Genomic DNA, 15,960 nt, shown 5'->3' with positions numbered 1-15,960 from the left:
TAGCTCCATAGTAACAAAATAAACGCACATCACCAAAAATGATAATTGATAAATGGTTAAACCCATTTTTAGCATTAGCAAGCATTCAGATATTATCCTGATGGTTTGTGTGCACATTTACAGTTTCATTTTTATGGGACAAAGCAGGGATGTGCAAATATTTTTTTAGGACCAAAATAATTACCCAGATTAGACCACATGTCAAACTTTATCTAAAAAAGCTGATTTTTATCAAACCGACTTTCATTTAAAAAACAATGTACAAAAAATGATTCTGACATTATTGTAATGTCCTGGAAAAAAGGATTTGTCTCCTGTCAGTTGCTATTATTGAACCGAAAACAAATTGCGTGTTAGAACTGCATCATAACAGTTTTGAAGCCAACACTTTATCGAATATCCATACTTTACTACCAGCCAAACATCTACTTTTAGATGGGCCGCATTTGGCCGATAGTCCTCAGGTGGCAGTGCACTAGCATAAAGATTGAAAATAAGCCCAAATTGCTCTCCAACTCTCTCTACTTCAATGAAACTTCTGAACATTGAGTAAGTTATGTAAATCAAGTTTGATACAAACTCCAGTTAAATGCATATTTGGTTGATTGAAAATAAGTTCTACACTTGTACTTGTAGCAGATAAAAATTGTAAAAATAGTTAGATTCCAAGGCTGGTACCAACCAGAGTCATGTGAACACTCATTGCAAGCACTACTTGTAATCTGCCACATTTGGAATGTCCCATTTCAAGCCGAATGTAATCCATTGATACAGCACTTAACACAAACCTACAACATCCCTATATCACCTGTAATCATAAAATAAATTGAAGTGAAAAATTAAATGATACACCAGTTGAACGGTTAGCTGTTTCCAAAGCTTCTGAACATGTAACCCACTTTAGTTCGATCATTGATATGGTAACAGATGTCTTAACTTGTTTATAAGATCAAAAATTTTAACAAGTAAAAAATACATGTTTTCAATTGAAGGAATAGCAAGGGAAACAGAATGCAAAAGTTTCAACACATATAGCTTTCAGTAAATTAAGACTTTTAGCACACCTTAACAAGGTAAGAATCGTTTAGCAACATGTCAAATTTTATAACGAGCATATACTTCTTGATTGCCTATTACATATTGCTTCACATTAATTAGATGTGCTGTTTTTGCAATACAAAACGAATGAAACATGGCATGGAAATTGAACTTATCAATATGTTTAAAACTGTGCCAAAGAACTTGGGTACAATTGTACATGAAGACTTCAAAATTCGGAACAACAATGTTTGATACAGGATACTGCTGAAATAGTTTTAACATTCGCCGAAAAATTGCAAATGATTTAAGTACAAATGCTGGAAGGGTATTTTACCCAAATTTGATGTACGAGCCACAAATCCCCACAACTTTACACTCAAAACAACCGAATAGCTACAACTGTTTAAGCACCGCAAGAACACAAACATAAGCCAAAATAGATATCCATAAATTGACAAAGTACAAACAAAATTTAGATACATAGGTGTTAAACTATTGAAATAAAAACATTATGCTATAGAAAGTTTTCAGTGTTAAAAATATTTAGCATATAATATAGTGTGATAACTTTAAGTTTCTGTATCAGGCTCAACATAAAACAAACAACAGTAAGTTTAGAAAATTCACCAAATTACAGGGATCTTAAAACACACTACAATATTGCAATGTATCCATGATGCAAATTACATATAATTTACTTTTTAAGGCAGTTGTAACACTGCAACACTCCTCAGAAAGTAAAAACAGATTTCGTTGATAAATTGTGTATGACTGCAGACGAACAAAATGCTGATCTCTGTATTAGAGTTATTGGGGTCATTCAAGTTTAGATTGTAATACTACACACACAGTGTTTTGTATGTGTACAGTTTTTCTAAACTGCAAAACGAAGTTAATCAACAACAAAAATGACAGAAAGCTAGTACATGCTTTTTTTCAACAGTTGCTGTTTTTATACTGTCTCAATACTTTGTATATTAATTTAAAGTATGTGTCTAGTGTTTGGAAATTCAAGGTTCCAACGTTCTACGCTTTGTGACTTTAAAACACCTAATTCCAGGGATGACCTGTCACTTAAGATTGTTGATTGCCATACACATGAAATCATCGTAACCGATCTGAGCACTTCCTTGTTTTGCTGTGTCTCGCTGTTGAAAGTCCCGTGTAAGCGATTGTAGCATGAGGCAGCAGTTAATAAATCCTTCGAAGGTAAGACATCTTCTGTTTAGTGTGTCATAACGCCACATTGCCATTCGCACAAAGTTAGGAGAGAGATTAAATCCAATTCTGCCGAATGCTGATGAAAGAAAATAAAACATAGTCAGCAAACCAAAATGGGAAAAAACATGTGTTAGGAACACTATATCCGGATCCGCTCATAAGTTTAATGATGAAAAACATTTAAAAAATAAAGCATGTTGCTTTTTACGTCTTTTTGGGCCGTTATTTTCATGATTAAACATGTGTTAGAAATAACAAAGTATTGCTCATCCAGCAGTTTTTATAATAAAAACTGCTGGATGAGCAATACTTTGTTATACAGTATGCCTGGCAGCAATAGCCTATTTCATGTGTTAGAAATGGTGAAAAAAACTTCAGCTGATCAGTTATTGCACCCACTTGCATGCAACTCATGTTCACTGATCGTCCCAGACCGATCTTGGTCATTTGCATCAAACACTTGTCGCCACTGGTTGAGAAAATTTGTCAGTGAGTGAAAATCGTACATGTTAATTTGCCCTGTGTACGTTCGATCAAACAAAGCTAAAAATATATTGAAATGGTAAAAGTGAGTATGTATTAGTAACCTTAAGCATTAAATTACTTAAACAACCCTCCACTGAAGATAATGCCAGATTTAGTCTAATCACAAAGGAGCTGTGTCCAATTTTTAGTGTACTTGAGCAATCAAAACACTCTCTGCAAATATCAACATGTATGCCTGTCATAGACATGCAAGCTACATAGACTTATAAGATACATAGTTTAGATGTCAACCAATTTGTCTCATTCAAATGACCAACATATAATACATGCAGATTTCAATTATTGAAAAAGTGCCAATGGTTTCCATATCAAGAGCGCAGAATTGTTGAGACATTTGTATTAAAGGCATGGAAATTCAAAAACATGAAAAGTATTTTGGAAGCCTGCTCCAAACTGCATTCCAGTTATTTAAATTAGCATGGAACAAAACATTCAGATTGTAACCACAAATCAATATGACTATACTTAAAAAAGTGACATATAATTTTGTTACTTAGCCAAAAATTGACAATTTGTTACAACATTTGTCAATTAAATAGGTTTACTTCAGCAAAGATAAAAACCACAGTATTATTGCCTAAAAATACATAGATATGTTTTACCAAGTTAAACAGTAGATTTACTTACTTATCATTTGATAACAAGTGTTAAGTTGGAAATGACTCCAATCATTGTTTGTTAAAGCTTGTTGCAACTCAATAGCAGATATTGTTCCTGTGCCATCAACATCCACCGATCGAAACCATTGAACAACTGCTGGGGGAATCTAAAAATCCAACAAAGAAAAAACATTTCACTGCCTTTGATTCCTTGTAAAAAACATTTTATGTAGCATTGGACCTTTTGAATTTCTAGTGCTTTGAAAGTATACACAAGCATTGTTTAGGCACAATTGCTTCATAAATGTACCACCAGTTTCCTATTAAAAAAGGAGTCCAAATATAAGGCTATTCAATTATTCTAGATGCGAGAAAAACAATCTTAAGAGAATTATTTCTGGAAATCTGGTTGTGTATATACATGTAAAATCAATACCTATGTTTGCATTTGTTGTTTTTAATCTCTACCTGGACTTTGACCAGTTTACTAGCTATGGTTAAGTGCTTTTTAGAAACACATATTTGGCACATTTTCCAGTCTAGGTTCTGAATTTGTCAATAAATTTTGATGTATGCAATTTTACAGTTCCTACAAAATACAAACAGTTGACAACATCAGACGGTTTTATTGTTATTTCATATATATACATGAATGACATGGGCAGCATAACAACATGTTTGTATGCAATAGTGCCAGGTGATCCCAACTGTAAATTAAAGTCCTAAAGCCTCTAATTCCTGTGACTCTGACATACATATCAAACTTTAAACAAGCATTTTATTTTTTAAGTTACGAGTAATCACCTTTGTCAAGCATGCCAGTGGTTGCTTATAAATGTGCTTACTGCCAACCCAAATTGAACTCGCAAATTTACAATTTCAGGAAGTAATTTTGTACACCAGAATACCAAATGGAAATGAGTGATCATAATTTTTACAAATATTTTACTGCACCTGTGGTTGCTGTTGATAAGCCATGTTGAAGATTACTTTATAAAATTCTGTGTCCAAAACTATTCGTGTACAAAACCTATAAAAAACAAGTGTTTAAACATGTTGTTAGTGCAAAGCTTATAACACATCTTACTCCTTAAAGGCAATATGACGACAGAACAAAGCTATTTTATTGCAAAAAAATAATTGGCAATTTTATAAAATACAATCAAAATTGTAAAGCCAAGAACAAAAAACAACAGCATTGGGCAATGAGTACCTGATATGTGGTGGGTGAGACAATATTACATTACATAATGGCAGTGATCTTTTAAATAAATGATTAATTAAAGTGAAATTATATCTTCTGCTATCAGGTCAGAAACTGAATTTTTAATCTTTTTTAAAGCAAGTCAGCACATAATTTTTGAAGGAGAAACACAAAAATATGATTTAAAGACATGTATGTATTAATGTTCACTCAAGTAATCATTTATGAGACAGATTTATTAGCACAACCATAACAATCAAACACTTCTGAACTATGTTGCCACATATTTAATTTACCATGTGTATCCCAAAAGTGAGGACTGCTGGTTATTAAATTTATTTAGGAAAGCTCTATTCTTTAAACTCAATAGCAGGGGCTTACACTTTTTCTACCCTGCTTTAAACTATGTTTTTGTACCATTTTAATTTTGCTTGTGCAAATGGCAATTTCCAGTGGCAAAAACTGAAAAATGTCAACCAAAAACACTTACAATATTAAAGTACTTTTCGAAAAACCTTTAACACATACGCCCAAGCTATCCTTTCTGCAACCAATCAGTAACTGAAACAGAATTCGTTTATCATGAAATTGGTCCGTGCTGTTTTAATTTCTAAAAGCGCGATTTATGCAGCGTTTTCACGAAAACATTGCCTCACAGTTAAAATTTTTAAGTTTTGTTAAACCTACAAGCGTGTTTTGAGTGTTTTAGGTGAATGAGGTTATATTTATATTGTTTCTTTCCCAAAAACACACCACTTATAACACGGTTTTATTATTCATAAATATGAACCTGTTTTTGAAGAAAAATAACTGCTTATAACAAAGAACAAATTTACGGAACCATTCAAAGCACAAATTAAACAACCGAAGGGGGAACCAATTTTTTTCTTCCTGAACCGCATTTTTCGCTTACCACAGCTAAATTAAATCCACGATTTATCGATAAATCGGGTGTATAAGGTGTTCAGGCCAGCTAGACAAAAATTGGAACTATTTTGCCTCTTGCATTGAGTTGATGCATTTTAGCAACGAGAAATATTTGTACCAAACAATAACGATAATGTTGCGCTGCCTTTTAATTGGTAGAGTGTGTGACACTATGCGCCAAGACAACACAGCAGGGGCGATCGCCATGGTCGTCCGCAGCGGGGGGCAAGAGGGGGCGCGCGCCTGGAAGAAATGAAAAACGCAAACGGTCGAAAAATCTGCAACTTAAAACAAAACATGATAAACATTCACACAGTGTTAAACAAAAACTATTCCGGTAACGTAAATTGAAGACGTCATGGGACTCCACCCTGTTAAACACGCCCAATACAAGCTGTAACAGAACAGGAAGTTTTACAACAAATTAAATGAATCTAACATTATTACTTAACAATAGCTCGCTAACAAGCATATTATTATACGTCATTGCCAACCTACTACCTACTTCAGTGACAGTTGATATTGTATTTATTGTACTATTTTGCTACTTTGGGATTGGCAAGGATGAGTAGCACTGTCGGATGATTTTTGTTATGAAATGCCGTTGATCAACCAGCGATGTGACGATAGTATTGCCCTCCCCTGTGTTTTATCTTGGGGACGCCCATGGCGATCGCTTAAATTCCTGAAACGGTTCTGTATGCCCCTTTTCCTCGCGCTTATTCCAAGCCCAAGGCACCAAAGAGCCAAAATAACGAATTATTTTATTAAGGCAATGAAGACAGAGGTGACGCTCGAGGGTTCAGCAGCAAGGCGAGCCCGAACGCAAAAGCGGTTTCAAAACAGTATTTGACAACGAAATGAGTTTAACCGATACTTGTTCACATAGGTCGCCCCAGTGGTGGGATTCAATTTTTTTGTCAGCCAGTTCTATCACAAAAGTCATATTTTTCAGCCGGTTCTGTTACAAAAAGTCCGTTGACAGTAACCAGTAATGCTAACCGGTTCGCTGATCTCATAAAATTTCGTGGGACGGTTCTGTAGAACCGGTGCGAACCGGCTGAATCCCACCACTGGGTCGCCCATACATAAACGAATATACGCCTACCCAGTGTATCGTCCACTATAACGAACAAACAAAAATACATTCCGAGCTTAATATTTTTCTATAAATTGACACAGATGTACGTTAGAGCAAGAAGTTTCAACTTGTAAAAGCACATTTTTGGATTCAAACAGTATTTGCCAACGAAATGGCGTTAACCGATGCTTTTTCGTAGGTCGCGTGCCCCCCTTAAAAAATGTGAATGTAAATAGCAATCTCGTGTTGAAATTTGGCACTAATTTCGGCTTCAAACAGGTCGAATGGAGTAAACAAGAATCCCTAATCGTAAAAACCTCAATATAGACAAATAGTATGTGAGATAGTCGATTAAATTAGGGAATAAAGTTAAAAAGAAAATTGCTTTTAGTGGGTGTTTCTTGTGAATCTACACCCGTGACCCCCCAGAACACAGCTCGTGCCCCCCTGGAGGGGGCATGAACCCTGGTTGAGACTTGAGAACCACTGTAATAGTGCAATATAGCAATTATACCAACAAATAAAAATACATTTCTAATATTTTTCTTTGAATTGGCACAGATGTACGTTAGAGCAAGATGTAAGTTTCAACTTGTAAAGTCACACTTCTAGTTTCAAACAGTATTTGTCAACGAAATTATTTTAACCGATACTTGTTTACAAAATCGTAATTAGCGGTTCGGTTTCGGTTCGAGTTTAATGAAATTAACCGCTCAAACCGGTTCGCGGGTTCGGGTTCAGTTCCGATTCGACTCCCTGATTTTAGCAGCGAGAAATTTTTGTACCGAACAACTCTCGCAACTTTAACCCTACATTTGTTTAAATCCAAATGAAAGAAATGTAGTTTTTACAAACAGTTAGATATTAAAATTATTGGTATTACTGTCGGTAGATAAGCGCTACAGCAGGGATATTGCTTTGGAATTTACGTTATAATTCCATCCTGGATATAAGGTCTTGATTATGCGACTTAATAAAAAGCATTGTGTCGCAAAGGCAACCAGCAATCTTAGGATTTACTTAATTTCCGTTTGAATGCTTGCCCGTCGTACTCAAAACATTATCAATTCTTGATGGTATATCTGGTCAGATCACGTGATCTTAAAGGGTGCTTCACGCTAAGTGTGCATCACTTCGTCAAGTTGCTTCTTATCGTGTTTTGTGCTTGATGTGTTTTGGCTATTATGTGTGAGCCATTCTGGAAGCATTTTTTCGAAGTCGATTCTCGAAATAAGAACGGAAAGAGGGTAGGATAACGAAACCATTATTAACTGTATAGAGCCATAATTCTTACGAGAATTCTTTTATTGTTCATTTGTAGTGTTGTAGTTATATTCGTTAAGCACAGGCGTTACATATTTTACTGTAATCGTTTAGTGATAAATGCATGAGTGTCAGTAACAAATATAGGTTAGTTAAAGGGGGAAGACAGGTTGTGCAAAAAAACTGGGTGCCATGCAATATTAGATACAGTAAAGCTTGAGAGAAATTTGTGAAAGTCTACACCTATTATGTATTATAACAGGGGGCTGATATTACCAAAGATTGGTCACAGTTGAAAAATATTACGCCCCGTGTGCCCTTAAAACTCGCTTTGTTTTGTCGTTTCAATAAGAACCCATTCAAGTGTTTCCTAGCCCATCCCTCAGCCCCAATTCAGTCACGTTTCATGAAACCTCCATGCCGCTAGTGGTTTTTGCCCCTTTGTAGTATCGGTTTACATGAAGTCTTAAACAACGGTAGGCCTATATCGCAAGCTGAAAATGGTAAACTTGTAGTGAATAGTCGTGTTGGTGTACAAAGGCAGTCACATCGAATAATATAAAGAACTTGCAAGCTAAACCGTTACAGAGCCATGGCTGTTTGCAATTTGGTGTTGATTAAAGCGTTTGTATTTTGTTATTTTATATTTCTTATTCCTCCAAAGTTTAATAAGGTCCCGCCAATGATGTTTTTATTTAGTGGATTTTTTAAGGAAACGCTGTTCCGATTTAGTTGGAACCATAAGCCTACGCTAATTAAAGATAACAAACAAAAACACCAATTAGGTGAACAAAGCTCTGAACAAGAACAGCGACATGACAATTAGTACGCTTCCGTTGATAGTTTGATTTTGTACTGACTCATTACCTAAACGTTGCATGTATTGAACCACATGTATCTGGTGTTGGTCATAGCAATATTTGGGCTTTGAGAGGATTGGGCTGGTAATAGTATAACACAGACGCAGCAGCAATTTAAATTTATGTTACCAGTATTTTTAAGTCTTTATTCTAGGCACACATATGTCGGCATTAACAAACAAAAAACTGTGGTATATACACTGCCATTGCAGGGTTTAACTTTTCATGAATAGAGATAAAAGAAATGTTTGGTTTTGAACAAAAAGTAGCCAGTTACGTTAATAAATTACTCGCATTTTGATGGGCATTGCTCATTCGTGTGGGCCTGACGCTTGTGCTTATTCTAATGATACAATACCACACAAAAGCAACAATCATTAGAAAGCTTATGCACATATCGCATAGAAAAAGGCCGCCTACGAACAACGTTACGGAAAAGCATTAGAGCCATGTATACTGAAATGAAAGTGTTGACAATCATACAATGAGACAGCTAGAAGTTTTACATGGTGAAGCTTACTGAGCGGTTTTTAAATCAGCATGGTTTTGATACGATCTGTTTTTGTGTTGGGATGTTATTAAGCAATAACATTTAGCCACAACGTGAAGACAAGCTGCCCCAAGTAAGCGAATCACAGTTGAAGTAAAATTACAGGCGATGGTCAGTTTTATGTGGTGACTGGAGTAGGTTAATGGGGCACAAAAGCTATACAAATAGGCTTATTGTCAGTCCACAAACAATACCGTTCAGTCGTTGGAGTGCAAACACCGTTATACCATACCTGGCTGCTTTATTCAGTTTCCGGGATCCCGTGTAAAACAGTGGTGAAACACAGGGAAAGGACGTTTTAGGTTATGAATAGGTTCTCAGATGCTAATCAAAACATTTGGGTTTGTGCCGCTTAAATTCAATCCAAGCTAAGTGCAGTTTTTGGGATTTAAGCATAATTTGGTATTTTAAAGCCGGAGAGTTTTAGCCAAACAGTTTTATGTTTTATTTCCGCGATTGAAAAACGTTTTATATGTATGGAATCAATTTTGACAAGGTTGTTTGTGCTAAAGGGTTTTTAGAGCAATATGATTAAACAATAATTGAGCTGTGAAATCAACTGAAGACGGTATACAAGCAGTTTGTCAAGGCCATTTAGCACAGGAATAAGTTTTGTATATCTACTTAACGCTTCGGTTAAGGTTGCAATTATATCTAACAGTAATTGTTAAACTTAGTCATTATAGTAAGTGGTAATAGGATAACAAACAGACAAGCTAATCAATGTATTCGGTTGGGGCTGTAACTTTGTTTTGTCTCAAGTCGCATGAATTGTAAGCTAGCATTTGAAACTGGTCGGAAAATTGTCTTAGCTTCACTTTTTACTAGTTGGTTTTACGGTCTAATTTTTAACTAATAAGTTAGCTTACAAAATTTAGCTTCAAGTAAAAATGCGTGTAGACTGCTGTTTTTATACTCGAAAATGGAAATGCTTTGTCTTACCTCTGCTGATTTGCATCCTTCTCTACTATACCAATTACAAGTTAAACCACCGAAAGCGAATGAGGTAAGACAAAAACAAGAATTTATCTAGTGCATATATGCCATGCTTTCAAAACAGTGCCCATAAAAATAAACATTTTCAACAAATTTCGCAAACTTAGATCAGTGTTTTAGGTTTTATGATAAAGTAGTGATTAAAAATTTAAAGCAGCATATTAAAAAAATATGCGGTTTAGTCTAAGCCCTAAATGACAAAATAATACTGTTTCGCAGATACGCTTTTCAAGCTTATATTTTATTACAGAATTCAACCCAAACTTTGGTCATTTTTAAAAACTTTTTTGTTTTAGTTTTACCACCAGTCATTCGGCAAACAAAGCTTCACCAGTGTTTGAAGTGGAAGCGACAACGTCGCTTAAAAATAAATACACGTCCGAGATATCTAAAAAGTTACTGTGAGTTTTTTGTTATAAAAATGACAATACACTGTGATAAAGGCCATTGAACTTGCTTATGTTTTGCCCGAGTTTAAGTCCAAGTCCGAGTTCAGACTCCTTTAAGTCCGATGAAAAACAATTCCGCCACCTCATATCGGTTAGCACAAAATTAATCATCGTAAATGTGACATTTCAAATTGGACACATTTGTCTTTTACGAAATTAAAATATTCGCAAACTGATTTGTCAAAACAAAAACTAAATCAAATACAACGGACTAGAAATCAAAATCAATGTCTTACACTCTTACACTTCCATTTGGTGAAATTGCGACAAAAATGCCGAGTGTAAAGTCAGGCCCAAATAAAGAAACGTAGCCTCGAATTCCCTATCATACTTGCAACTCTTAGCAAACACGTTTGTTTAAAGTTATTTGTCTTTTTACCGAAAGTAGTTCCCCCCAAGAAAGTTCGTTACCATCCGAAAAAAACGCAAAATGTATGCGAAGAAAAAACATCGTATTTCTGAAGACCCACAAAACTGCTAGTTCAGCAGTACAGGTAAAAAAAACTTATGTTTTATATATGTTTTATACATGCACGATATGTTTTTTTTTAAATTGGACATAACTGCTAGCAGTGAACTACTCGTTCGTCCAACTCCAAAACTTATTCTAACCAATATAATTAAAATTTAAACCAATATAAAAACAGGTAATTAAAATTTTAGTATGGTATGTTTTTTCGAACTTAGACATAATTATTAGCATTCAAATTTAGAAACAAATTTAATCACACATCCTTATAAATTTAGGATACATATATATATTTACGCATTTTCAGCATCATCAGTATCTATAATCAAGCACAAAGATATCATTCTGGTGAAACAGTACACATAAAACAACAGTAAAAAGTATAGTTTTTTACAGTTTGAATGACTAAATGTGTTCATAAAATTGAATCAATAAGCATAAGGTTCATTATAGTCTTCATCCACCAGCCAACCAGTTATAGATTTGAGTTTAAAGTATACAGTATTAATAATTAGCATTGAAGTACTGGTTGGAAGTTTGATGAATCTTTAAGTCCAAAACACATCTCAACCAATATGGCAACTACGCGAACGGGTTGCCAAAACACCTTTGCTATCACTATTATAATAAGTGAATATCACACACCGTGTACATACGATTGCCTGTAACATCATATTATTAACATATAGCAACTGAGGAAAAATAGGTTTTGAACGTAACTTTGTTTGTTTCTGGCAGAACATTCTACTAAGGTACGGGACACATTACAATCTCACGTTTGCGATGCCAAACAACAAGCATGATTTTGGATTTCCCGGTGCGTTTAAACCAGGGACGGTTCATGACCTAAAAGGTAATCAATTCAGTGATATATTTGACTTCTGGCTTAGCTGGGTAAATGTGTATATAGTGTGCAACCTGCCACCAATTAATATTAATTAAGTATGGCCCGCAAAGCCCATTGAATTTGAATGTGTGGCCTGCTAAGTCATTTCAGTGCAGCTCTAGCGGGTAAATCCAATTCTTATTTTGTTTTTAACCGTTTATAGTTTTCGGAGTTTAAGTTTGATAAACAACGGAGAGCATAAACAACATTAAGCTATCACTTTCAAAAACTAAAAGCAAAATATTGTTGACAACTTATGTTTTTTAGGCCTGTAAAAGCGTGTATAATTAACATATGGATTAAACCAGCACATAATTCAAGAAAAGGCAAGCTATTTTAATTTGTGCGTCTGTCTTGCAATATTCTAATCAAGAGGACGCAACACACTTAGGCCTGATCTTACACTGTGTTACATTTGTTTGGTAAAATTGTTAATTTAAATTTTAATTTAACTGCCACATAACGCTTTTAGTAACGGTGTATAGTTGCAGCGCGTCTACCATCCCTCCACCAATTGTACCCTCAACTTTGTATAGCGCTTTTTTGCGCAGCTATTTCCGGCCTGTTGAATATTTTAGCGCAATTGTGCTGCTACGATTTTGCCCGGCGAAATAAAATCAACTCAATTAAAATCAGTTAATTGGTTCAGTTTGGTAAATCTAACTTTTTTTTATTCGGGTTTGGGTCGGTTTAGGAGCCCTATTTCAGCTCTGTGCAAACACAGGTCCAAATAATTGACCAAAACGCTTAAGGGTGGGCGCAGCGACGTACGAGTGTCCTTTACTCTACGACTATCCCTATTATATCAACATGTGGTTGTTTACAGGAAAGGAGAAGTTCAACATTCTCTGTCACCACATGCGATACAACCATGATACCGTGCGTGATGTGATGCCAGGGGATTCCTTCTACTTCTCAATCATAAGGGAACCAGGCTCCCTCTTCGAGTCCACATTCGATTATCTCTGGCAACTCGTCCCAGCCTTCAAACGAGTCAAACACGGAGAATCGCCCGAGAAGTGGCTCGACAACGCTCAAGAGTTCTTTGAAACGAGCCCGCGCGGCAGTTACTGGTTCTTCGCCAAAAATCCAACCGCCTACGACTTCGGGTACGACAGCATGAACCAAAACCAAAGCTTCATCGAGGAAATGATAAAAGAAATCGAGCAGCGCTTCGAGCTTATACTGATCGCCGACCATTACCAGGAATCCATGGTGCTGCTCAGCAACGCCCTCTGCTGGTCAATCGAGGAAGTCGCTTGTTTAAGTTTAAACTCACGAAAACGCGATAAAATTGACTTAGAAGTCAAGGCACGCGTGCGTCAAAAGGCAAGAGCATGGAACAAAGCCGACGCCGCCTTGTTTGATCACTTTAACGCTACCTTGTGGAAGAAAATCGAGGCGTACGGTTACGACCGGATGAGGCGAAAGGTAAATTCACTGCAGCAGGCTAACGAGAACCTTGCAGAGCTTTGCATCGACGGCGGCAAGGCGGTGGACTCGTCTAAACTGAAAGACGCTCAAATGAAGCAAAACTTTTACAAGCCGGCCGGGGTTTCGGTTGGAGTATATAACTTGAAGAAAGGCGCGGAAACGAATCCCCTGTGTCGGGAACTTGTGACACCCGAGAACGCTTTCACCGATGTTGTGTTCAAACGACAATACCACTGAAGGTCGAGAGTGGACTATAGTTGTTTTTGTCAGGCCAAGAGGCACGTTAACGGACAAAGGCATGGGCGCCGTGACGTAAGGGCAAGAGGGGCCACAATGCCCCCCTTGGAATTCCAATGTGTCTTAAAATTAACATATTCTGCCGAAAAAAATGATGATTGAAAAAGTAAAATGTTCTAAGGAGTAAATAAGAGACAGTCAGTAATAGTCTAAACAAGCGATTTTAACGATGTTTGTCTTATTTTCGTCAATGCCGTTTTTCGTTTACGTTTTACAAAATCGTACACGTGATGGGCGTGTGCTACGTGGGAATAGTTTATACATCGTAGATAGTTTCAAGCTTTAGAGAACGCAATTCTACTGCATATAATTTATGCCTATATGTACATGATTACTTAATATTGTAATCCATCCATATGCACGTATGCATGTCAAAATTTGACCCCCCTTTGCAAAATTTTCTGCCGGCACCCATGGACAAGGGTAAGTACAATTTCTTAGTACATTGCGGTTCGAGGTAAACGGTTGATTGATACTAATTCCATTCGTGATTTTTTTACATTTGCTTTCTTCAAATACGTTTGTATCGCACTTTGAGTTACTGTGGTCTATCAGTCGAAATCACGAAGCTATTTTTATCACGACAAGTTCTTTGGCGAGAAGCACATTTTTTTTCTGAGCGTTTAATTAATAAAATAATCGTTATAAACACAGTCATGTTGGCACTTTAATTTTTGGCCAGTCTTTGCTGATTAAACGTTACGTTGTTGTGAATGTCTATTGCAAAATAAAAAGGGGTACCATCGTTCATCTCTTGTATGACTTCAAAACAGTGGGGCGCTGTATCAGTGACATAAAGTCTTTGAAAGTATTCCATGCAAAAATTAATACCGGAAGGTTTGGATTTACCAACAAAGATGAATACTATCTAAGTTGGTTTGTAACCTTTCATGCTAAAAATGCGAAAAGGAAATTAATTTACCACTTTATTACAGTGCGTTAGCCTACACATGGGGAAAATACGATAAGAATCGCGTTTTGGCTTTTTTGTTTGCACATGGATTTTTAGCATTAAGCCTTGAAAAGATGACATGATTGTTTCAATTCTAAAACGATTATTTCATGGCACATTTAAAAATCTGTCTTGAACAATAATGTGGCATGGTATACAGTTGTTAAAATAGAAGAATAGGCAAAGACACGGCATTACTTTTCCTGAGCTTCACCAATACTACATTGTGTTCATCAACATTTTTGGCTAACGCCAAAAAAAGCTATGATCTGCCATGATTCTGTTATATTACGACTGTTGGGATTTATTTTGTCAAAATTTGGCATTGTACCAACCAAGGCAGACAAAGAAACATACAGGAGACTCAAGGACAACGTCAGTCCAGCGGAGACACATCCTACTTGAAAAATGTGAACCATGTATGAGTATACTATGCTCACACCACAACTCGGTAGAGCTACTAACACGATACGTTACGCCTGATCCAAAAGTGCTTAATTTTCGATAGGTGGCGTAAAGAGCTGAATTATTTATTTGGCGACTATAAATGGGTTGGGTTGCGAAATATTTACATAAAATTTTTACATTAGTAACTAATTTTTTTGGGTTAGTTAGTTTTATTGAATTTTAAGTGCTAATACCTTACCCCAGGGGTGGGCAAACTTTTCAGTGCAAGGGCCGCATTCAAAAGTTTATAATCTTATCGGGCCGCATAGTATTTTACCAACAGCCGCCAATAGCTTGCTTGTTTTTGTTTCAAAATAACTGATGTAAAGAATTAGGTTTATATCACACATATACCATTTAAAGTCGCCTAAAATGCTCAGATTAATAATTTCTAACTTGTGCATAAGTTTAGCTATAAACGAAACTAACTGTTTATGACGTCATAAACTGTATTGTGACGATTGCGGTGCCTGTTTTATTCGCATTGTTTGCACACAATAAAGGGATAAAAGCATGGCGCATATGGTTACTAGACTGGTAATATTTTTTCCAATCTTGCGAAATCTGTTTTTAGCAGTTTGAAAATCAAAATATTAGGCAAAATAGTTTTAGTTACGTCACGGCCTCCAGTACATGTATTTTAACATACATTGTCACGGTGGCACAAACTCGTCTCCGCAGCCGCATGTGGCCGCTTTTAATATCCATCTTTGGGTGTTGTGCGGGTCTGTGTTAACG

General features: G+C 36.1%; 2 protein-coding genes across 5 annotated transcripts; one reads left to right on the top strand and one right to left on the bottom strand.

Moving 5' to 3' along the window:
* Nucleotides 1–808: 808 nt before the first annotated feature.
* On the bottom strand, nucleotides 809–4,748 carry LOC145237317 (peflin-like). The gene is made up of 5 exons (XM_080100127.1): nucleotides 4,621–4,748; nucleotides 4,362–4,437; nucleotides 3,436–3,574; nucleotides 2,662–2,805; nucleotides 809–2,338 (listed from the first exon to the last, which is right to left on the bottom strand). The coding sequence occupies exons 2-5, from the start codon at nucleotides 4,383–4,385 to the stop codon at nucleotides 2,112–2,114; spliced, it is 534 nt and encodes a 177-aa protein (XP_079956253.1). The 5' UTR covers nucleotides 4,386–4,437; nucleotides 4,621–4,748; the 3' UTR covers nucleotides 809–2,111.
* Nucleotides 4,749–7,781: 3,033 nt separating this feature from the next.
* On the top strand, nucleotides 7,782–14,571 carry LOC145237308 (galactosylceramide sulfotransferase-like). 4 transcript variants are annotated; one of them, XM_080100116.1, is made up of 5 exons: nucleotides 7,782–10,298; nucleotides 10,585–10,689; nucleotides 11,123–11,231; nucleotides 11,945–12,059; nucleotides 12,919–14,571. In XM_080100116.1, exons 1-5 carry the CDS (start codon nucleotides 10,183–10,185, stop codon nucleotides 13,761–13,763), a joined length of 1,290 nt encoding a protein of 429 aa, XP_079956242.1. In that variant the 5' UTR covers nucleotides 7,782–10,182; the 3' UTR covers nucleotides 13,764–14,571. The 4 variants fall into 4 exon arrangements, with proteins under 4 accessions (XP_079956242.1, XP_079956243.1, XP_079956245.1 ...); XM_080100117.1 differs by having other exon boundaries at nucleotides 7,783–10,298; nucleotides 11,126–11,231; XM_080100119.1 differs by lacking the exon at nucleotides 10,585–10,689 and having other exon boundaries at nucleotides 7,784–10,298; nucleotides 11,126–11,231.
* Nucleotides 14,572–15,960: the final 1,389 nt, after the last annotated feature.

This window comes from Phallusia mammillata, chromosome 7, assembly GCF_965637545.1.
Source record: "Phallusia mammillata chromosome 7, kaPhaMamm4.hap1.1, whole genome shotgun sequence".
Taxonomy (NCBI): domain Eukaryota; kingdom Metazoa; phylum Chordata; class Ascidiacea; order Phlebobranchia; family Ascidiidae; genus Phallusia; species Phallusia mammillata.
The sequence above is the reverse complement of the archived record's forward strand: the minus strand, read 5'-3'. Positions and strand labels throughout refer to the sequence as shown.

Excerpts from the sequence above, each read along its gene's own strand:
- LOC145237308 (XM_080100116.1), top strand. The coding sequence starts at position 10,183 with ATGCGTGTAGACTGCTGTTTTTATACTCGAAAATGGAAATGCTTTGTC. Across the intron at positions 10,690-11,122 it reads GAGATATCTAAAAAGTTACT|TAGTTCCCCCCAAGAAAGTT; the intron begins GTGAGTTTTTTG and ends TTTTACCGAAAG. Across the intron at positions 11,232-11,944 it reads CTGCTAGTTCAGCAGTACAG|AACATTCTACTAAGGTACGG; the intron begins GTAAAAAAAACT and ends TGTTTCTGGCAG.
- LOC145237317 (XM_080100127.1), bottom strand. The coding sequence starts at position 4,385 with ATGGCTTATCAACAGCAACCACAG. Across the intron at positions 3,575-4,361 it reads CTTATCAACAGCAACCACAG|ATTCCCCCAGCAGTTGTTCA; the intron begins GTGCAGTAAAAT and ends TTGGATTTTTAG. Across the intron at positions 2,806-3,435 it reads CACTTGTTATCAAATGATAA|CTTTGTTTGATCGAACGTAC; the intron begins GTAAGTAAATCT and ends ATATATTTTTAG.